Raw genomic sequence first — 21694 nt, 5'->3', positions numbered from 1 at the left:
GATTTGTATACAGCTACCTACAGTAAAAGTCACTAGTAAGTGACTTTATAAATGGTCTGGACAGTTCGTACTGTAGGAGCAGTGGTACAGCAGCTCTACCAGCTCACCAAGCTGGTCGTGCACATACCTTCTCAGCTTCATATGCAGGGTCATCACGGCGGTGGCTTGCAGTCATCCATGGTGGGAGTGTTTACATGACAGATACAGCACATGCTACAGGTGAGGGCTTTGTTTTTCAGAGCTGTTAAACATTTGCCAGCATACTGCTGGGCAGGGGAATAGAGTAGAGAGAGTAGTATAGCCAGTGTGATTGGGAAAGAGTTCATTGAGGAGGTCGGCTTTAGTGTGACTCTTGAATAAGGTGAAGGATGAACACAGATATTCTTATTCATTTACCAGACATTTAATTGAATATACTCTTATTTCCCAGGCACTGTGAGGAATACAGAAAAATAAGAGGACAGTTGGGGGGAGAGATCATTGTGGAAAACTTTGACTTCTAGGCTTGGGATTCAAAGTTCACTCAATAAGCTGTGAGATTCTATCAAAGGTTTGGGGACAGAGGAATAACATGCTGAAATTTTTATGTTAGCTTAATATGGCTGTGATGTTGAAGTCAGGATGAAATGGAGACATCTCGATATAAATCCCTAAGTTAAAGTGTCTGAAGCAGAACTCTTGAATGCGTGCCATGCCACCCCTCTGCCATGCCAGCCCTCTGCCATGCCAGCCCTCTGCCATGCCATCCCTCTGCCATGCCACCCCTCTGCCATGCCACCCCTCTGCCATGCCACCCCTCTGCCATGCCAGCCCTCTGCCATGCCAGCCTAAGGCAGCCCGCCCCTCCTAGACCCCTGCCATTCTTTACTGCTCAGCCTCCTCTCTCACACTGAACAGCCAGCCTGTCAGCACTTCCTGCTCTCTACCTTCAGAGTAAGTAATCCTGGATCTGCCCGTCTCTCACCACTTCCTGCACTACCAGCCCAGTCCAAGCCATTTGCAGTTCTCTTCTGCACCGCACCTGGAACCTACATTTGGTCTCCCTGCTTCTCCTCTTACCTACCTACAAATTGCTTTCCAAATGGCCAAAGTGGTGCCCTTAAAATATTCAGTTGGATGAAGTTATTCTTCTGCTTCAAATCCACCAGTGGCTTCCCATCGCGTTTAGAACTCAATCCGAACTCTTACTGTGGCCTTGCAGTAGCCTCGTGATTCGGACCTTGTGATCTGGCCTCTGGCTGCATTGCCGGGGTCATCTTCTGCCACTTGCTCCCTTCCTTTTCTGCAGTCATACTGGACTCCTTGGAGTCTCTGGACCACACACACCAAGATGAATCCATCTCTGGGCCTCTGCATCAGCCAGTCCCTCCAAATGGAATCCTCTTCTCCCAGATCTACATGGCTTGTTCCTCAATTTGTTCAGTTCTCTGCTCAAATCTTAACTCCTCAAAAAGATCTTCCTTGACCACTTTAAATAGCACCCTCTGTCACTCTCTGTCTTCTTATTCCGCTTTGTGTTTCTTCAGAACATTTGTTACCACATAGCATCATATTGATTCTCTTCCCTATTAGAATGCAGTTCCGTGAGAGCTGGATCTTTATCTGTATTGTTCACTGCTGCGTCCCCGGAAGCTTAAACTGTGCCTGGCATGTAGTAAGCCCTCAGTAGTTGTTGAATAAAGAAAAACTGAGGCACAGCATCCAAAGAGGAAGTTGTCAAATATATGAAGTACAAATAATCCTACCCAAGTAGGAGGACCTGAGTTAAGTTTATCTCACTGAGAATTACCAGAGAAATTGTAAAGGAACAAATCATGTAATTTGATGGAATACTTTGGTAAAGGAGAAGGAAATGTTAAAACTGACCCAGGATTTGAAGCCAGGATAATGAAAAGAAGATCATCATCTGAGACAGGGAGGTCATGACAAACTACTTCGTTGAAGGGGGCTGAGGTGGTAAGTTTGGTTTTAGACGTACTGATTCTACAATCCCAGGATATTTTGGCATTTGTCACACTCAGTAGGAAAGAACAATGACATGAATAAGAAACAGAGCATTAAAATCAATGCTCTTGATCAAGAGTGACTGAAAAGCCAGTTTCTTAAGGCTGTTGCAGACCGCTTTCTGATTTCTAGACTAGTGTTGTCTAAAATGGTAGTGACAGGCCACCTATGACTGTTCAGCACTTGAAATGAACTTCATCCAAATTGAGATGTCAGTGTAAAATTTATACCGGGTTTCAAAATTTTAGTATAAAAAAAGAATATGGAATGTCTCACTAGTACTTTTTATATAATTTCATGTTGAGATGCTAGTGTTTGGGATATATTGCGTTACATATATGCCTAAAAATAATTTTACTTTCTTTTTAATATGGCTACTAAAAAATTAAAATTACATATGTGGCTCTGAATTATAATTCTATTAGCACTTGTCTAGACTATTTAGAATGCAAAATTTTGAGTAAATTTGGCACTATAAGCTCAGGACTCATTCTGCTGGCTCTCTTAACTCTTTAAGAAGTTTTGTGTTAGGAAGAAAGGAATTCTCTCTCTTTAGAAATCATATTTCTGTCTATTGAAAAAAGATTATATTTTCATCAGTTTTATGCCCATTTCAAATGAGTAACAGTACTACCTTTTAATGGAAGAATAGCTGCAAGCAGATTCTGAGGTAGAAGGAATAGAAAAGGACTTGGAATAATCATCTCTTCTCAGCTAATTCGAACCATGACCTTGACGGACGCCCTAAGCAGTGCCAGGAGATCAGTGAAGCTGACCCTGAAGGTTCAGAATCCTCTCCCTAGAAATTAGGAGGGCAGGAACTATGTAAAAGAAACATCAGAGATCCAGCTGAACCCTGGGAAAAGAGAGGACTTGGGTAAGGAAGAGGGACGTCAAAGGAAGGAGGAGGAAGACGAAGGGAAATAACATGGAGAAAAGAGAAAAGCCAGCTAGAACAGAGAGTGGGAATAGCAGGCATGGCTCAATTTTGCTTTCTCAGAAAATGTGGAATGGAATTAAAGTCTACCAAAAACCAACCAACATCCGTTATACTTCATTCTTCCTACTTCAGTTCCTGGATTCAAAGTTAATTGGCAGTGTTTTCCTTTAGTAAATATGGAAGTTTTAAATTTTTCTTCAGTCAGAAAAATGAATGACATTCTTACTTCAACTATGTTATATCCTCTTTTATCAGACCTATGTTATTTTTCTGCTTGAGTTTTTTTTTTCTTCTAAACTAAATAGTACTAAATTGCTTTCTGAATTAATTTGCAAATCTAAAAATATTTAATTTTCTTTTCCCTGCCAAAAACTCCCTTTTGCAAATTTAAGTCTATCCAGTTTTTATATTGACATCTTTAGGAGAAGAGAGTGAAGAGATGAAACTATGATATCTATACCTAACTTTAAAAGAGATGTTAAAATACTGGGTAGTTTTAATGTGTACTGAGTGTGTGTGTGTGTGTGTGTGTGTGTGTGTGTGTATCTGTTCTGCAAAATACTATAGTAGGACTGTGATGAAATGCAGAACAGTTTGTGCCTTCAGGGGTACTAGGGCCCAGAACACACCTGAAAAATACTTAAGAACTTCTAGGTGGCATTGTAGTAATAAATCAATTTAATCTATTTCTGTTTCCTATGGCACGATACTAAAAAGAATTAAAATATTTTGGATATGAAGGCGTTAAATGGATGTATGATTATAAAGTTATTTAAAGATGTAGTCTCTGAGAAGTGTTAAGATTACCTAACATATGAGCTTTTCTCTACCTTGATTTCATTTAAAAGCCAGTTATGGGCTTCCCTGGTGGCTCAGTGGTTGAGAATCCGCCTGCCGATGCAGGGGACACGGCCGGTCCGGGAAGATCCCACATGCCGCAGAGCGGCTGGGCCCGTGAGCCATGGCCGCTGAGCCTGTGCATCCGGAGCCTGCGCTCCGCAACGGGAGAGACCACAACAGTGAGAGGCCCGCATACCACAAAAAAAAAAAAAAAAAAAAAAAAAAAAAAAAGAGCCAGTTATTACTAATTTAGTTAAAATGTTAAACAGTTGTTCATGACTTTTTCTTCTATTTTTTGCTTCAGGAGAATTATTAAAGTTGTGATTCCTACTTCTAATCTTAGGTTTATTGGTTGCTCTTCTCTAGATATTAGTATATTTGAAATTAATATTAGAAAAAGCTTTACATAATTTAAGAAATTATAGTATTGTATATTAAATATTTAATTTTGGAACACTTTATGAAGAGCTAACATTTTACTTGAATTGCAACATAAGATTAGTGTAGATATTGCTTCAAGGAATTTAGAAATTTAACAAATGACATTTCTTTTGTTAGTAATGAAAATATTATTCTATCTATTGGCATTTGATGACATTTTGACATATGTCAGAAATTCAGTGCTTCTGATATGCCAGGCACTGTGTCAGACCAGTGATGGGGTTGTAATGATCTCTCCCTTCTCATTGCTTATAATCTAGAAAAGGAGGCAAATAGAAATAACAGTGTGACACATTAATTCATTACAACCATGGGACACAAGCGTTTGTACCAGGAGGACCTATCATAGTCTGGGAACTTGGGGAAGGCTTCTCTGAGTGGGGGATCCTTTACCTGAGACCTGGAAGAGAAGCAGCAGTCAGGCCAAGAGGAGAAAGAGAACAGCAATCCGGGGACAGGGGGAAGTATGTGCAGAGGCCCTCAGCCTGCCCCCAAATACCTTTGTTCTGGGGAATAGAGAGCTAGGAAGGTGGTAGAGGTAGGCAGGGTCGGATCTTGTTTGCCTCGCTGAGACTTGAAAGTGCAATGAGGAGCTACTGAAAGGTTTAAATCAGGAGCGTGACGCATTCAAATATTGAAATTTCAAAACCCTGACTGCAGTATGGAGGACAGAATAGAGTAGGGCAAGATAGGTGCCATTCAGTGTATGTTGCTTCCCTCTTGGCAGTCTATCTTTCTTCAGATTAATATTTTCTGAACAAATATTTAGTATACTCATTAGTTTATTTCTAAGTCTTAGATTCTGTTGGCTTTTGTCACAGGATTTATGCAAGATATACATATTTTTCTAAATAATTTCTTTTTCGTTATCTAGAAGTTTCTCATTACTGCTTATGGTACTGTGGGGAAGGGGAAAAGGTAGAGTAGTAAGAACTAACTCAATAATAAAAGTCCATATCATTCATTTAGTCTTTTAGTAAACATTTATTGGCCACTTACTCTTTGCCAGGTACCAAGTTTGGCACTTTGGATACAAAATATGAACAAGGCAGGGTCCTCTAAAAGCTTGTAATTCAGTGGCTTTCAATAGTTATATACCAATATGTTTGTAAACTACAAACATGTAAAAAACCTTGTGCTATTTTCTAAATGAAAAAACTGAGGTTTAGAACAATGAGATTACTCCTAAGAGCATAGTTTCTTATGTACAAAGCTGTAAATTTCTAATTAAGTGCAGCAATTTTTCGTTATTTTCAGTTTTCTTCCTCACTTAGCTGAAAGTCTTATTATATTCATCCTTCAAGACTAGAAATGCTGAAACACATTAGTGAGCCTTCTATGCTGAAGTACCCAAGTGCTCTCAATGAGCTGAAGAGGACCTCTTGAGGCCCTTTTCACTCATCTCAAAAACTAACAAGTAGCTTAAGATGCTTTAAAACAAATTGACTGTTATATAGGGCATTGATTTTTATTAGCATGGATCTTACTCATACAGAATATTGCCAAATAATATTTTTGCATACTTTTTAGTTCCTCTGATATTCTTTCAAGCAGACATTTACTTGGGGGATCTCATCCAGTTTTGTGGTTTAAACACCATCTGTATGTCAGTGACTTCCAAAGTTAAATCTCCAGCCTTGATGTCTTCACCTAAATTCAGTCACTTGATTGTCTAATAGACATCTCAGGCTTAGCACGTCTGACTCAAAAGTATTGATTCTCAATTCCCATCCCATCATCTTCGCTTCTTGGCACTGCTTCTTGCTCAAAGGATGAGGAGTCATCCTTGCTTTCTCTCTTTCCTTTATCTCTCATGTAATGTCAATCCCGTTTATTCCACCTCCAAAGCGTATCCCAGCTCCACGTGCTTCTACCTCCCTTAGAAAACACTAGTCCAAGACACCATATAACAGCCTTCTATCTAGCCTCCCCAATTCACTTTTTTCCACAAACTTGAAGTAATCTTTTATGATGTAAATTGGATCATGCCATTTTAAATGTCAACGTTTTTCAAAAGATCTTTCCTTACCATCAACCCAGTATCACCTCTAGTAATTTCCTGTCACATCAACCTTTTTTGTCATAATATTTACCATGAACTTTTTCTTATTTTTTGTGTATGTTTGTTTTACTATCTTATTTAGTTCTCTATATCACTCTGTACTTCCTGGAATATAATAGTACTCTAAGAAAACGTTTTAAAACTAAAGAATAAATATTGCTTCGTTTATGTACTCATCAATTAAGGGTATTGTGACCCAGCACCACTGTTGTACCTTTTCTAATTGCTGTTGCCAGGTCTATGGTGTAAGTCATCCCAGGGCACAGCTTAGCGACCGTGCCTTTGGTTTAGATATTTCCATGGCCTGCCAACAGTATGTTGACAGAGTTAGCGACCATATGAGTTTAGATTCCAAATGTTCAAATATACTCTCAAATAAAATCTAAAATCTAGAATTCCTACAGAAGAACCTCTGATCTTTCATATTAGTCTAATTTATCAGTTAGTTCAGTAATCCTAAATAACATATATATTTTTATCTGATGATACCTTAAAGAGTGAAAAAATTCTACTTCATAAGTAAATGCCATACATTTTACATTAACTTCTAATGCCAGAACATCAGTTCAGAGAAATACAAAGAGGTTAAAAAAAAAAGACAACTAAACATCCCTCAGATTTTCATAAGTTTTGTGAAGTCTGGAGAAGTTAAGTGTCTCATTAGTATATAAAGCATATTTTGAGTATGAGAAAGCATAAAGAAAAAAATAAAATTAACAAACATTTATTTAAAAGTATGAGAGTTTAAACTAAGAAGTTATGGTATCATCAAATAGAAAGTTAATCATTTTTCTCAACTTATTTTTTCAACTCTGTGAACTATATCCTAAACTATATTTTGTATTAGTCTTAAGTTATTGGTAAAAAATTGTTTACCAAATAAAAGCTAGCTTTAGTTTATGACACACCAAGGGATATTCACATTATGAGGAAAAAAAGAAAATTATGTTTTGTCTGAAAATTTGATTAGTGTCCGAAGTAAAAACCATTTTACAGGAACTTTTCTAGTTATATGAATAATATAAATTTAAAATACTATTTTGTATCCTTGGAAGGCAAAAAAGTGAGGCAATTGAAAATGAAATCACATTTTCCCCACATTTGGGAGAGGGAGAGTGTGTGTTTTTCCAATGGTTTGTCACTCAGAATTCCAATGAACTTCTAAAAAATGAACCTAGATCATACATAATTTTACCAAATATATCCTAGAAAATAGAGTTGAAAAGATATGAAGGCATCTCTTCTTCCTTTCCCCTGAGTATAAAATGAGATTATTATCAAATCTTTACATTTTCAATGATTATCCATATTTATTTCTGGCCCCCAAATTATGTAGTCAATCAAGTTAGTGTTTCGGTTCTTATCTGCTCATTTCTCCTAAGAGAAATCCTTCTAAAACCTACTCCAGTGCTGAGTGGAATGCTTTGAAGCATTATATTGCACATTTCTGGGAGGCATTTAGAACAGTAATATTCCTTCTAGGTGCTTCAGTAACCGTTATCTTTTAAATTGGCCTCTGGTTTACTTGTACTAGCCTTTGGTCTCTTGCATAGGTAAGTCTGCCAGCCCACGAGCATCAGACACTGTTCTAAGGGACTATAAATAATTTAGACTCTACATTGTAAATTTCTTTTTGTCTGATTTCTTTCTCAGAACTGTTTTCAACTTATTTTTTTCTTGAGCATATTGTAATTAATGTTCTGTGTGTTACTCTCCCTTTTTATTCTTCTTTCTTTCACTTAGTTGCTTTCTGAATGTTTCCCTTTATTCCTGTGATCTTTTTCACAGAGGCACTCTCTGGGTGAAGCTTTGCATAAATCTATCAACAATGTAAGTGAGCGGCTCTCACAATTTGTACACAAGGGCATGTTGCACTTCTGGCTTTGCATAAACATCATCACCGCTTTGAAGCTTTAACTTACGATTTTAAAAAATACACTTTTTGGCATTCAGTAAGATATGCTTTGTATACGGTTAACAGAAGCTTCTAACTTTCAGGCATGCATTTGTGTATGTGCATACATCTACCACATTGTATTGATAAGCATGTATTTTATTTTAGAGCCAAGCAAGATTTTACCCCTCACACGTAAACTTCATTATTTTAATGTTTACTTTGAAAGATATAGTAATATTTTTGAAAAACTGTTAAGTTGTTGGCTCTCATAAAAATGGAAATAAATGTATTTCTTTTGTTAAACTAGTTTATTTTTTGAAAAAGTAGTATCAATTGACTTCTTAAGAGTATTAGATAGTTGTGCAGGTTCATAGATTCAGAACATATTTTACATTTCAATGTTAAAATTACTAAAAGATTTAAAGCAAAACGGAGTAAATCCCTTTCCTAAGAATTGGCAAAGCTATTCTTCTACTTATGTACACTAAAATGTGCAGAAATTAAGCTTCAAAGTTATATTCCATTTAAACACTCATTAAAAATTTTTTTTCTTACACGTGAAGAGAGAAAATGAGATTTATTTTCACATCAAACCCATACCCAACTTGTTTTTTTAAAATAAGTTAACAGAGAGCTAAGCATCTTTGAATATTTTTCTTGATATCCTAGGGCAGAGGTCAGCCAGCTTCTTCTGCCAAGGGCCAGACGGTAAATATTTCTGGCTCTGTGGGTCATGCAGTTTCTGTGGCAGCTACGGGATTCTGCTATTGTGAAAGCAGCCACAGGCAATATGTGAATGAATCCGTTAATCTCCAGAAACAGACTATAATGTGCCAATTCCAGACCTAAAGGAACCAGGTCTTGAGTCTAGAGATAGCCTGTGAAATTTTGAAACTTCAAAACTATGTTCTTATACCTTTCTAATTTCTTTCTACTATGCAAGAAAATTTTTATCTACTCTTTATATTCAACTTTACTGTCTATGTAAAAATTAGAAATACATGAATACATTTAATGCCAGCTTCTTTAATATATTTTAAAGTAAGTGATAAAGATATTTTCTCAATGTTGGTGAAATAAGGCTACATTTAGAAATTTTTTTAAACAGTCACGTAGAACATAGTAAGAATTTGGGCATGATTGCTATATTAATCCAGACTTGTGTGTGTGTGTGTACGTGGGCCTCTCACTGTTGTGGCCTCTTCCATCACGGAGCACAGGCTCCGGACGCGCAGGCTCAGCGGCCATGGCTCACGGGCCCAACCGCTCCACAGCATATGGGATCTTCCCCGACCGGGGCACGAACCCGTGTCCCTTGCATCGGCAGGCGGACTCTCAACCACTGCGCCACCAGGGCAGCCCGATTATTTTCTTTTTTTTTTTTTTTTTTGCGGTACGCGGGCCTCTCACTGTTGTGGCCTCTCCCGTTGCGGAGCACAGGCTCTGGAAGTGCAGGCTCAGCAGTCATGGCTCACGGGCCCAGCTGCTCGTCGGCATGTGGGATCTTCCCAGACCAGGGCACGAACCCGTGTTCCCTGCATCGGCAGGCGGATTCTCAACCACTGCGCCACCAGGGAAGCCCAATCCAGACTTTTTGACATATGTGCTAACTGGGATAGAAATAAGAACCCAAATAAGATACAAGTATTGTCAAAAATTAGTTGAATTGTACCTCAGAATACCTGCAACGACATAGTCACTTCTTCCTAAATAGTTATAAATGAAAAGGTGTTCATTAAAATAAAAACAACCTTACTGAAGTTGAATCTATTAGTAACTGAAATGAGAATGCGTTGACTCATCTCCTACAAAATAAGTAAAAGGGGTTTGTAACACATTGAAATCCCCATTCATTAATTCTCTTTTGTAACATCGTAGTCATTGAGGATGAACTCATCACTCAGTCATCAACCAAACAAGATGTGACCTTGTCAGTGTCATTCAGCAGGGTGAGATCTACCCACCTGCTCCACACACTGTCTTCAGCCAGCCTTCCATGCAAGAAGTTTCCCACTATATGCTGTCTTGTTCTAAAAAAACAAGTGATTGTTGATTCCTCTGTTCTTTATAAAAGTTTTATAATTTTCTTCAACTAAGAATGAGAGGATGATTAGAAACATATTCCAGAAATATCTTAAGGACATTAATTAGGCATTATTGTGGTTCTTAATCAATAAACTCAGTTTATAGGTCTTAGAAAACACCAAAAAAATTATGAACAATTCAGAATTTTTCAGGATGGTCATAATTTCAGAAGCTTAAGTTTACTTTTCTTAGCTAGACTCTCCAAAAATAGCAAATTAGAGGTTAAAAAAGGAAAAAGCATAGAAAGAATTGAAATATTCAGACACCTTCAAACATTTTACATAAGCATTTATGTAAGTTGTTGACACAGTAGTAAATTATCCTTACTGTCCTCTACTAAGCCTGTGGTAGCAGTTTTTAATGTTGCTTCATATATTTGAAAGTATTGCACTGAATATTAATATCATGTGGTTTAGACTTTTTAGTAATTTGTGTTGGCCTTTCTTGTCAAAATTAATGTGTTCTGACTCAACACAACTCCATTACCTATAACTTATTGAAAAACAAAATTATATTTATACATCCTATTTTTCAAATTGCTTTTTCTTACTAATTTTCTTGTTTTCACAAAAATGAATGAACCCTCTCACGCAAAACCTCTACCCTAAAAAGCAAATCATTTTTGAAAAATCATGATTTATAGAACAGCCTTCTTCAAAAACACACAGAAGCACAAGATAAACAGTTCACCAATATCTTGATAAATTGATCAAAACTACAGGAAGAAAAAGCCATAGGTAATACTACTTGAGGAAAATATTTTGTTTTCCTCCTTGATCTCATAAAATGAATGGAGAGCAGAGGACAAGTAAAAGGCCAGGGCTTCAAAGACTTCTCTACACATTGCTTTAAGAGTATCATTAAAGAACCAGCCAGAGTCTTTCGTTTTATGAATTCTGGGGCAGTGGTTCTCAACTGTGACTGTGCATTAAAGTCATCTATGAAACTTAAAAAAGAGAGATATGTACAGCCTTCTGATAGACTCATGTGTGTGTGCATTTAGACCATTTGTTTTTTTGTGTGGGGGGGTTGGTGCAGTGTTTATAATAGCAAAACCAGGTGAGATGATCTGAATTTCCATCAGTAAGAATTAAAGTAATTATAGTGTATTTATACTTTGGAATGATGTCTGTTAGGATACATTTGGCTATAAGCAGCAGAATACCCAGGTGACAGTGGCTCAAGCTGTCAAGATAATTAAGTGCTCAGGTACTTTCTGTACTTCTGCTTTGCCATGCTCAATGAGTTAACTTTTGGACCTCAAGTTTGTCATGTCATAGTTGCAACATTGCTGCTACAGCTCCAGCTGTCATGTTCTTGAACAACTGTGCTAATGCAAGAGACTCTCCTTAAGCATCTTTTACTTTTATCCGGAAATAAAGTCTTTCCCCTCCCCCTAAATTCCCCACATACTTCCTTTTAGCTTATTAACTAAAACAGGGTGATATGACCTTAGAGTTAGATTACATGACTTTCTTATCCCAGTCATAATTCACTCCTTGGTGCTGGGAGAGGGGCATACCATCTTGAAGATAGGGATTTCCATTCAGTCCGTGAACAAACTCAAGAGTTCAGCTAACTGGGAAGAAAGGAAAAGGGGGAGATGGGCATTTGGGGAGGCAAGAAACAGTGCCTGCCATTCGCATTATATGTAGTCATTGAAAAGAATGGGGCATGCCTTCATGTCATGGATTGTGTACCCTAGAAATGTCACCGTGCAAGGAAGAACAAACCTCTAAAACCAAACTTGTTGGCCTCCCTAATGGAGAAATCATTGACCATCATTGAGCAAATCCATGAGTATACTCATCTTGAAGGGAGCTACATAGACTTGCGTGTTTGAAAAGCCACTCCATCACATAGCAACACCTGCAGGTCTGGACACCCTCCCTCATGGTTTCGCAAATGAAGTAGTGTTTCTTTGTGTAAGACATAGGGAATGTCTGTCCCAGTCAGCAGCCCCATGGGTCTCTGTTCCAGCTACTTTGGACATTAAGCACTGGTCTCTTGAGGTGTGCCCTGGGGACCCCAAATAACTAAGTTATAGCTATAAAACATTAGTTCATTTTACGTTGCTTTGCTCATTTCTGTCTTTGAAGTGCCATGTAATTTTCATGCTGAATAAAGGCTGACAATGTGATGCAATCTACTAATTTATTAATTTGTAAAAAGAACAAAATAAGTAAGCTTTGATGCTGCATTGCATGATAAAGGCTTCCTGCTTATAATTCATGTTACTGTCTTGAGCATGAATCCAAAGATTTTTAGATAGCCTGAATATTATTTTGGTGTGCTTTCAAAATTAAGAATATAAAATATATAAACTATACTTGAACACTAAATTGCATGATAATGTCTTTTTGCATATACTTTGTTTTCTTGAGTATAGATAATAAAGATTAACCATATATCCTAAAGTGAAAAATATTACTTTGGAGTTCTTTCAAGGTAAAGTATATTATGATATAAAATATTTAAGTATATTTTATTTAAGCTTGAGAGGTTTGAAAGTTGCTTAGATTTTAAATGTATAACTTATATTACTGTGGTACTTCATTATATGTTATAATTCTTGATAAATTTCATCCTTAAATGGTTCAAGTGTGAGTCAAATTAACATGTGGGAGCTCTTTTTGACACAGTGAACTTTTGAAGTAGGTATTTCAGAAAATAAGCTATCCTGCTGTGAACTGATTGGCTTCTTATTAACCTGAATGCACACTTCATTGGAGGACAGAATCCAGGGCCGCTGATAGCCCATATAGTGCCTGTGTACAAATCAGAAAATCATGCATGTTTTCTTTGAGTGGACACAGATGCGCACCAGGCCAGATGGCTTGGTGAGCAGTTCATTCACTGGGTAGATTAGTCCTCATGTGGCCAGTGGCCAGACAAGAGCTTTGACAATATGAGTCATTATTCTACATGTAACAGTAGTCTTTTCCTAATGTTCTCATATGTGTTCTAACAAGTTGTCACCAGAGACAAGGTAGTCATGTGGGTCCCTGTGCTGGGTCTGGGACTAGGGTTGGGCTTGGGAAGAGAGTGGCTAGGTGCCTTCTCTATTTCAAGAACCATCTAGCTGGGAAGAAAATGGCTCTGTCACTTTACACATCAGGGTTCACAAACATTTTTATTGCCTTTTACCCTTTTATGATTTGTTTTTTCTTTCTGGGTTGTGTTTAATATTCATTTCGTCCTGATTTTCTTTGCATAAAATGGTAAGAAATCACATAGTATAATTTGTTTTGGTCCTCCTTCTCCACACATAAGGCTTAGCTGTTGCTGTGACTTTCTCCTCCAGTTTTCACACTTGCAGGGTTTATTTGAGCTGTAAATCATGAGTGCCACTGCCATTTAGAGGTGTAGGGAGTTGCATTGCCTGGGGTCAGAGTGTTGCAGTTCACCATGACTCCAAACATATGAAATAACCTCTGAAATCTTAGGCTTATGTAGAGATTAATAAGTAGAATTCATATAACTTTCAGTAGGTAAACTTACTTCTTTGGAAATACGAAAACAGATTGAACATATGTCAGTTGTATCATTTCTCACCGGTGCTTGACCCTTTCCACAAAGGCACGTGCTAACCTTTACAACTAATCCTGATGTATAACTTTGCTCAAATCCCTTCCAGACAGCTAGCTGTTATCCACCCGAAGCTCACTACAGTCTGTGACTGTTTCCAGCCGCTGACCTCTGACCTCTCCTGTCTTCCTGTTCCTTCTTTCTTTTCTTATTTTGCATCTCTGGTGATTCTCCACCCTTTCTCTTTCTTTCCCAGGTACCCTTCCTTGATGAGACATGTGAGGCAGACTATATCTGCCTTCCATCAATTGAAAGAAAGTCTTTTCTCATTTACAAAAACTCACTTTAAAGTTCTCTCTTTCCATTAGCTTTCTTCACCACAGAAACGGTTTTACTTGTGTGTAAACACAGCATCTTAAGTTATTTAATGGAACACATCTGACAACTTTTTATCTGGTTCTCTTAAGTTCCCCTTAGCCTCAGACATCTAGAATATGATTGAGTTATCTAGTTTCAAGTTTATAGTTTCCTGTATATGAGAAGAGAAAGAAATAAAAATTTGGTTTCAACAAATGTGTAAATGAACACACACACACACACACACACACACACATACAGATGCATGTATTTTGTGCTTTTAGTCTTTAAAATGGACTTAAATTTAAGTATTTTAAAACACATAGAAGCAAAGTGGACATATTAAGGGTGATTTGTCTGTTTTCAAAAGGAGGGACAAATCAGTTTTCCATAGTGAATGAAAAGCACCTGTCATTATTAGAAAGCTGTAACTGGAGGATTGTGAGGGGTTTGTGATTTTTAAAAAGCTTGAAAGTTTGAAATCCTTTGAATTAAATCAAAATTCAAAACTAAAAACCTTGTTTTTACATAAGAATTCTAAATTATAAACTAATAAATCTTTTCAAGAGTAGTTTTTTAATCCTCAAATAATCTTAGCTAGTTTTCCTTGAGCACTTACTACGTTGCAGGGGCCATTCTGAGTGAACTCTGTGTAGTAACACTCTCCCCTCTGACACAGCCTGGGGAGGCGTTGACAGTGACAAGTGGCAGAGCTACAATTTTAGCTCAGAGCCCACGGTCTTAACTCAACTTTGCTGCCTCAAGAATAAGCAGTTTAACTTCTCACACTAGATGGTGTGATTCTGTAAAGTTACCATAACCTAGTAAATACATTAGCTATCTGTTTTTATTTCACATCATGAATTTTTGTTGCAGTGCAGCATAGGTATTTGTGGGTTTTTTTGTGTGTGTGTGGTACGCGGGCCTCTCACTGTTGAGGCCTCTCCCGTTGCGGAGCACAGGCTCCGGACGCGCAGGCTCAGCGGCCATGGCTCACGGGCCCAGCCGCTCCGCGGCATGCGGGATCTTCCCGGACCGGGGCACGAACCCGTGTCCCCTGCATCGGCAGGCGGACTCTCAACCACTGCGCCACCAGGGAAGCCCTGTTGTATTTTTAAATATGGGCTGCAGTGTTCTTTAGAGCGTCTATAAGCGTAATACCACTAAAACAGTCTATTTTTAGGATAATTACTGAAAACAGAATAAAAGTGGCAATACCTAAAGATTAGATATCTATGATATATTATAAAACATTTTAAGTGGACACTTTGTTAAGGCAATTATTTTGCTTTTGTTAGTATCTTTGAAATGCTTTTTTCCTTAGATAGGCAATATGTGAAACACGCCTTGTATTTACTCTTCTTTGTGTACCATTCTGTGGCATAGATTTCCTTGCTGAAACACAATCTGGAGATGCAGCTTTCCCAGTCTCAGACCTCTTTGCAGCAACTGCAAGCCCAGTTTACACAAGAACGACAGCGACTTACACAAGAGCTTGAAGAATTAGAGGAACAGCATCAACAAAGACATAAATCTTTACAAGAAGCACATGTCCTTGCATTTCAAACTATGGAAGAAGAAAAGGAAAAGGAACAAAGAGTAAGTTTAAAGTGACATATGTTCAAATGTAATCAACAGCCTAATAATTGTTAGCCTTCTAATTTTAAAGAGTTCATTTTTTGCTCCAAAAAATTATATATTGCTTTATTTGTGTTTTCTAGGCTATGACTTCTTGTAGGGGGTCACAGTAATTAAATAGACACTAATTATACACTATAGCAGACAAATTTTATTTCTGTTTCCCATGATATTGCCAAGTTCATGATGAAACTAATATTCCATCTGGCTTGTCATGTTAGCAGTGATTAAATAAATTTAGTTGTAACCACTGTAATCACTTAATACTATCTTGAACTTACAATAATAGTCTTTCATCAAATTTTTAATTTTTCTCTTTCAGTCTGGATCTACAAAAGACACATGTACCCAAGGAATTTATATTTTTTAATCTCACATTTTTGTCCCTCATACTTTTTCTTATGTACAGAATTCACAATGAATCAAAATGGGAGACATTTAAAAATAGTATATAGTTCCCTATATACAGCCCTAACAGCTATATGAAAAGTAGTGATACAAATAAATCACTAAAAAAAGACTTAAACAGATACATTATTTGTTTAATTATGTGCCAGAATCGCCCCATATCCATTATTTAGTTCTGTGTTAAAATGTTAGTTTGACATAGCCTTAAGTGTGATTAATTTTGGTTTAGTTCACTTCTTAACACTGTATTTTTCAAGTTCTTCTAGGGACCTTATGGATAAAGATAAAGATTTGATAGAAAAAGTGTTACTAACAGTAATTTTCACCATGTATAGTTATTACAGATACACATTTTTAATCCTTTATTTGGGTACAGATACTATTTTAAGAAATGGTGTGTTATTTAAAGATTGTTAAAACAAAAATTCATATTCTTTTAAAAACAACTCATTTGCCTATACAATAAGTTGTAGTCTATTGATCTTGTCCAGAAAATCAAGGAAGTTCCTTTGGTTAAAAATTCAACCTGTTCGCAATACTAAATAATCTATTCATTGGATTCCATTTGTGAACTGTGATAACCTGTAAGCTTTCATATCAGTGCTTTAATTTTACACATTCAATCCTTTCAAAACTGTAATCATTTTTCAGAAGAAATCGTAACTGGCAGTTTTATTGTCTGTCATTAGGTAGCCAAGCTTACCTAAGTCACGTTGTCTAAACGAGAAGTCCTTTATTTTACCTGTATCCAAAGGAACTATGCTGTATGTTTCAGAAAGAACATAAGTAGTCAAATAATAATTTTTTAAAGTAGCATTTTAGAGTAGTGATTGAAGAAACACAGCCCTAGTTATAATGTGGTATCTTTCTCAGAAACCTTTCATGTTATAGATTATAGTAAGGAAAACCCTTCCTGGCTGAGTGCTACAGTTCACTCTAAACTTGAAGTACCGTGAGCTCTGTTTTTTTTTCTCTTGTGGCCATATATCTTCTCTTTGTCTTGGCCACATGTAGTCTGTTCTCTCAGGCTAGACATTTAAAACTAATCACATGAAGGGCTTTAGTTCACTTTTCCAGCTACCTCCTCTCAGCTTTTGCTTCTGTTCACAAATGCAGAAGCAAAGAATGACTACAGAAAATAGCTACAAAAATTTTGTTAAGGTTGGAGTAGGAAAAGCTCTCATCTCTCTTTTCCTGATCAGAAGGAGATCTTTTCTGATCTGCCCTCCCCCACCTCTTTCCTAAGTCTAAGTCTGTGCACACAGAGGAATTATTCATTAATTTTAGGTGGTTTATGTCCCTTAGCAGCTTCAGAAAACAGCTTTATTTGAAAACTGCCTTAGGTAAAGGCTCTATATCCCAATTCAAACACTATATATTGACTCAGCCTGATTTCACGATGATTATTCTACTGAAGTGAACCTACTAATTTATTTTCTAATGATGATCGTCTTATATCTAATTTTCTTAAAAATGAATTAAAAAGACTTGTTTTCCTTGAATAATAACTGAGTTTTAGTAATTTTTCTATTTTGTTTCCATTTCCTTTCCTATATTCTAGCATAATAATTTGAATATGTGTCTCTTATTCTAGGCTCTTGAAAATCATTTACAACAGAAACATTCTGCAGAGCTTCAATCTTTGAAAGATGCACACAGAGAGTCAATGGAGGGCTTCCGGATAGAAATGGAACAGGAACTTCAGACGCTTCGGTTTGAATTAGAAGATGAAGGAAAGGCTATGCTTGGTATTTTGAAAAGATTATAATCCTGTCATATTTATTTTTACATCCTTCTAACTTAAAATTCAACAAGAAGTCACAAAGTTTTATTCTTAATTTTTGCAACATCAAATGAATATCTAAGTGTTCATACTTTATTTGAAGTTACTGGATGAAGGAGCAAGTATGGCAGAGTGGATTGGGTAGAACACAAACAGTAAAGTGAGGTCCCCTCAACGTTCTCCGTACTCTGGCTGTGTAAGCAACACCTAATGGTGCTTCCATTGGTCATTAAGGGACTAAACGGAGTCAGAACATTCAGGCTTCCCACTATCCAGTGACTGAAAGGAATAGATAGGGATGGAGCCACATGTCTTTAGACTAGATCATCATATTGGGTTTTTTTCCACTTAAGGATTTTGTTTTAGTGAGAAAAGTCATGTCTAGGTCTGACTTTTGTTTGGATATTTTCCAGATTTTTTATTAAATAGGACTTTTATCTTTGAGGTATTAAAATCACTATAGTTTTTATAGGAGATCAATTGAGTTTGGGAGAAAAACTGAATATGTATTTAAAGGATTTTTTGTTTGTTCTGTAGTGTCATTCAGTGACTTTTTATTCCTGTCATCTCATTTTCCTTCTGTTTGTGTTTTTTCCAAATTCCCCTAATGTTTTTGACGTCTTTTGTCACACCTCAGTGGCACACTCTTTTCCAAGTAAGAATTGAGAACAAAGAAGACCAAAGTGTTCTGAATATTTGGGGCGTCAAATGGAAAACCAATTGACCCAATTCATCATCTCTCCTATTGCTGGGAGTTCTAGGCCAAGTCGTTATAGCTCTCTCCTCTTCCCAAGGAGAGGTAAAAATGGGCGAAGTGTTGGAACTTGTATCCACTGAAACATGATTTAAATACATTTGTCTTTGTATACGAAAGACTTTTTGTGGTTTCTTAAACTTTTTATTTTGAGATAATTGTAGATGCACATGAGATTATAAGAAATAGCAGAGAGAGATCCTCTGAACCTTTTACCCAGTTTCCTTCAATGGTAACATTTTCAAAACTAAAGTGCATGTCACAGCCAGGATGTTGACATTGATACTGTCAAGACACAGAACATTCCCATCACCATGGTATCCTTGCTGCCCGTTTATAGCCACATGTACTTCACTCCCTCCCCCCACCATTAATCTCGTCTCCATTTCTATAATGTTGTCATTTTAAGAATGTCGTAAACGGAATTGTACGGTATGTAGCCTTTTGAGATTGGCTTTTTTCACTCAGCATAATTCTCTGGAGATTCATGCAGGTTGTTGTATGTATCAATAGTTTGTCCCTTTTTATTGCTAAGTAGTTCTCCATGGTATTGACCTACCATATTTGTTGTCCTTTACCCACTGAAGGACATCTGTGTGTTTTCAGTTGTGTGCAAATTTAAGTTTTTATTTCTTTGGGATAAATGCCCAGGAGTTGAGTTGCTGGGTCATATGATAATTGTATGTTTAGTTTTTTAAGAAACTGCCACTGTTTTCCAGAGTGATTATACCATTTTACATCCCCACCAGCAATGTATGAATGATCCAGTTTCTTCACATCCTCACCAGCATTTGATGTTGTCATTATTTTGTTATTTTAGCCATTCTGGTAGGAATGTAGTGATATCTCATTGTGAATTTTACTTTGCATTTCCCTAATGGCTAATGGTGTTGAACATTCTTCCATGTGCTCATTTGCCATTTGTGTATCTTCTTTTCCAATTGTATTGTTTCTGTTTTTACACACATTATCTGTGGCTTCAATGGCCATCTGTTGTGCTTGTGACTCCAAATATGTATTTCTAGACCAATCTGCTTTCCTTGTGAATTAGATTTATATTTTTTACTGCTTATTAGACTGTTAGATATTCTAACTCACACTCTGTTTTAAAATATTAGCTCACCATCTCCCTCAGGTCTAAAATATATTTGCATTCCCATACCTCCCAGTTGAATTTATGATATCACTGTTTACTGAGTTGCCAAAACCATGAATCTGGGAGATGCATTCAGCCTTTTTTCTTTCACTTGCACATCATGTTATTTCCTCCTCTTAAATATTCTCTGTATCTGTTTCCTCTTCTTTCATCCTTTCGCCACCCTTAATTCACGGTCGTATCATTTCTCACCTGGATTATTACCGCAACCTTCTTGCTGATCTTCCTTCCCACAGTCCATTCTCCAAACTCCAGTTGGGTTAATTTTTGCAAGACTCGAATCTCACCATGTGACTTCCCCACTTTAAATCCTTCAGTGATTCCTCATATCCTTCCCCAGGTTCTGTCAGTTTTTCCACTGAAGCAGCCATTAACACCAGGGGAAACTGAACTTATGCCCTTCATGAGGGTCTCGGGAGGAGCCTAAATTGACTTCCTACAAGCACAGCATTTCTTTGAAGTCTCATGTTTTAGCTTTGAAATTTGTAACTTGTATTTTACTCATATATTCAGTGTTAACATTACAAACAGTGGCTTTTCCAAAAATCTTCATGTAAAATTCATGTTTTGGACGATGATCATGTGTACTCTAAAAGTCCCTCAGGCACACTGCCACCCACATCTTAGTTTGAGGACCATGAATCTAAACATGGAGTGAAAATCATTTTGTACTAAAACTTCCTCAGGCTGGGCTCCATTTTCTTTCCAATACGACCACTTGCTCTGTGGGCGCCTGCCATACCAAACTTCTTATAGCTTGTCTGACAGAGCGGGTTCTTTCTGCTTTTGCATATGTTACTCCTTCTTCCTGAATACTTTTATCTTTCTCCACTTGGAGAACCCCAGCTCAGTCTTTTAGACTGTGTTACCGTGACAATTCCTTTGTTGATAGCATCCCCAGTTTCCCTCTCCTAGGAAATCTGGGTTCTTACACCACCCTGCTTTCATTATAACTGAAATACTATTTCATTATAATGTTCATCTCTGATATCCCACCTAATTCCTTGATGCCCTTCCCTCTAGCCTGTGCAGTTATGAGAACAGGGTCATAGTTTATTCTCCCATAGTATAGTACCTGGCATTTATTAAGTGTGGATTGTATGAAATAATCTCAAATTCAGATAAAAATAATGACTTCCAAATCACTAAGAACACTCACCAGACAGTGCTTAACATCTTTGAGGGATATCATGGAAGAAGTCTTACGTGGGTGAGAAGTTGCCTCCTAAATATACATTATAGTACCATTCAACTCTAAAATGTGTTATTCTACTAGTGAGTGAGAAGAGTTAAAAATTTCCTCTCCATTAGCACCTTACTTGCAAACTGAAAACATATCTAGAAAATCTTGATCCATTTGGGCAGCTGAAAATTTTATCCTCTTCAAAGCCAGACGACCTCTAAATTTATATTTTATGATAGTATGTAGTATTTTAAGAGGCACAGACAGTCCTATGATATTTTAATGGGAATATGTGTCCTAATTTTTAAAAATAATACTCTAACTTTTATGATTTTTATCTGAAATACTAATATTTTTAAAATACACTAAATCTTTTTTTCCTTGGATTCCAGCTTCTTTACGCTCAGAACTAAACCATCAACATGCAGCTGAAATTGATTTGTTATGGCATAATCATCATCAAGAATTGGCAGCCGCTAAAATGGAATTAGAGAGAAGCATAGATATCAGCAGAAGACAGGTAAAGAACATTCTGTTCTGTGATGTCTTCTTAAATAAATGTGAATAGATTTGAATGTTCACAATTTTCTGAAAATTATTTTGTAATAACTAATATTT

At 36.9% G+C, this 21694-nt stretch overlaps 1 protein-coding gene across 10 annotated transcripts in view; it reads left to right on the top strand.

Annotated features, from left to right (window-relative positions):
* FAM184A (family with sequence similarity 184 member A) overlaps positions 1-21694 on the top strand; it is a 116233-nt gene that overhangs the window by 79392 nt on the left and 15147 nt on the right. For 6 of the 10 annotated variants that reach the window (XM_059083860.2, XM_067011720.1, XM_059083862.2 and 3 more), the window contains exons 10-13: positions 8076-8117; positions 15541-15753; positions 17795-17948; positions 21469-21596. In XM_059083860.2, the coding sequence (XP_058939843.1) occupies positions 8076-8117; positions 15541-15753; positions 17795-17948; positions 21469-21596 (537 nt within the window). The remainder of the gene's footprint in view (positions 1-8075; positions 8118-15540; positions 15754-17794; positions 17949-21468; positions 21597-21694) is intronic. The other 4 variants (XM_067011721.1, XM_059083863.2, XM_059083861.2 and 1 more) reach the window with 1 other exon arrangement.

The sequence above is a fragment of the Kogia breviceps genome, chromosome 13, assembly GCF_026419965.1.
Source record: "Kogia breviceps isolate mKogBre1 chromosome 13, mKogBre1 haplotype 1, whole genome shotgun sequence".
Classification (NCBI taxonomy): Eukaryota; Metazoa; Chordata; class Mammalia; order Artiodactyla; family Physeteridae; genus Kogia; species Kogia breviceps.
Note: the sequence above shows the minus strand (reverse complement) of the source record. Positions and strands in the feature narration are given on the sequence as shown.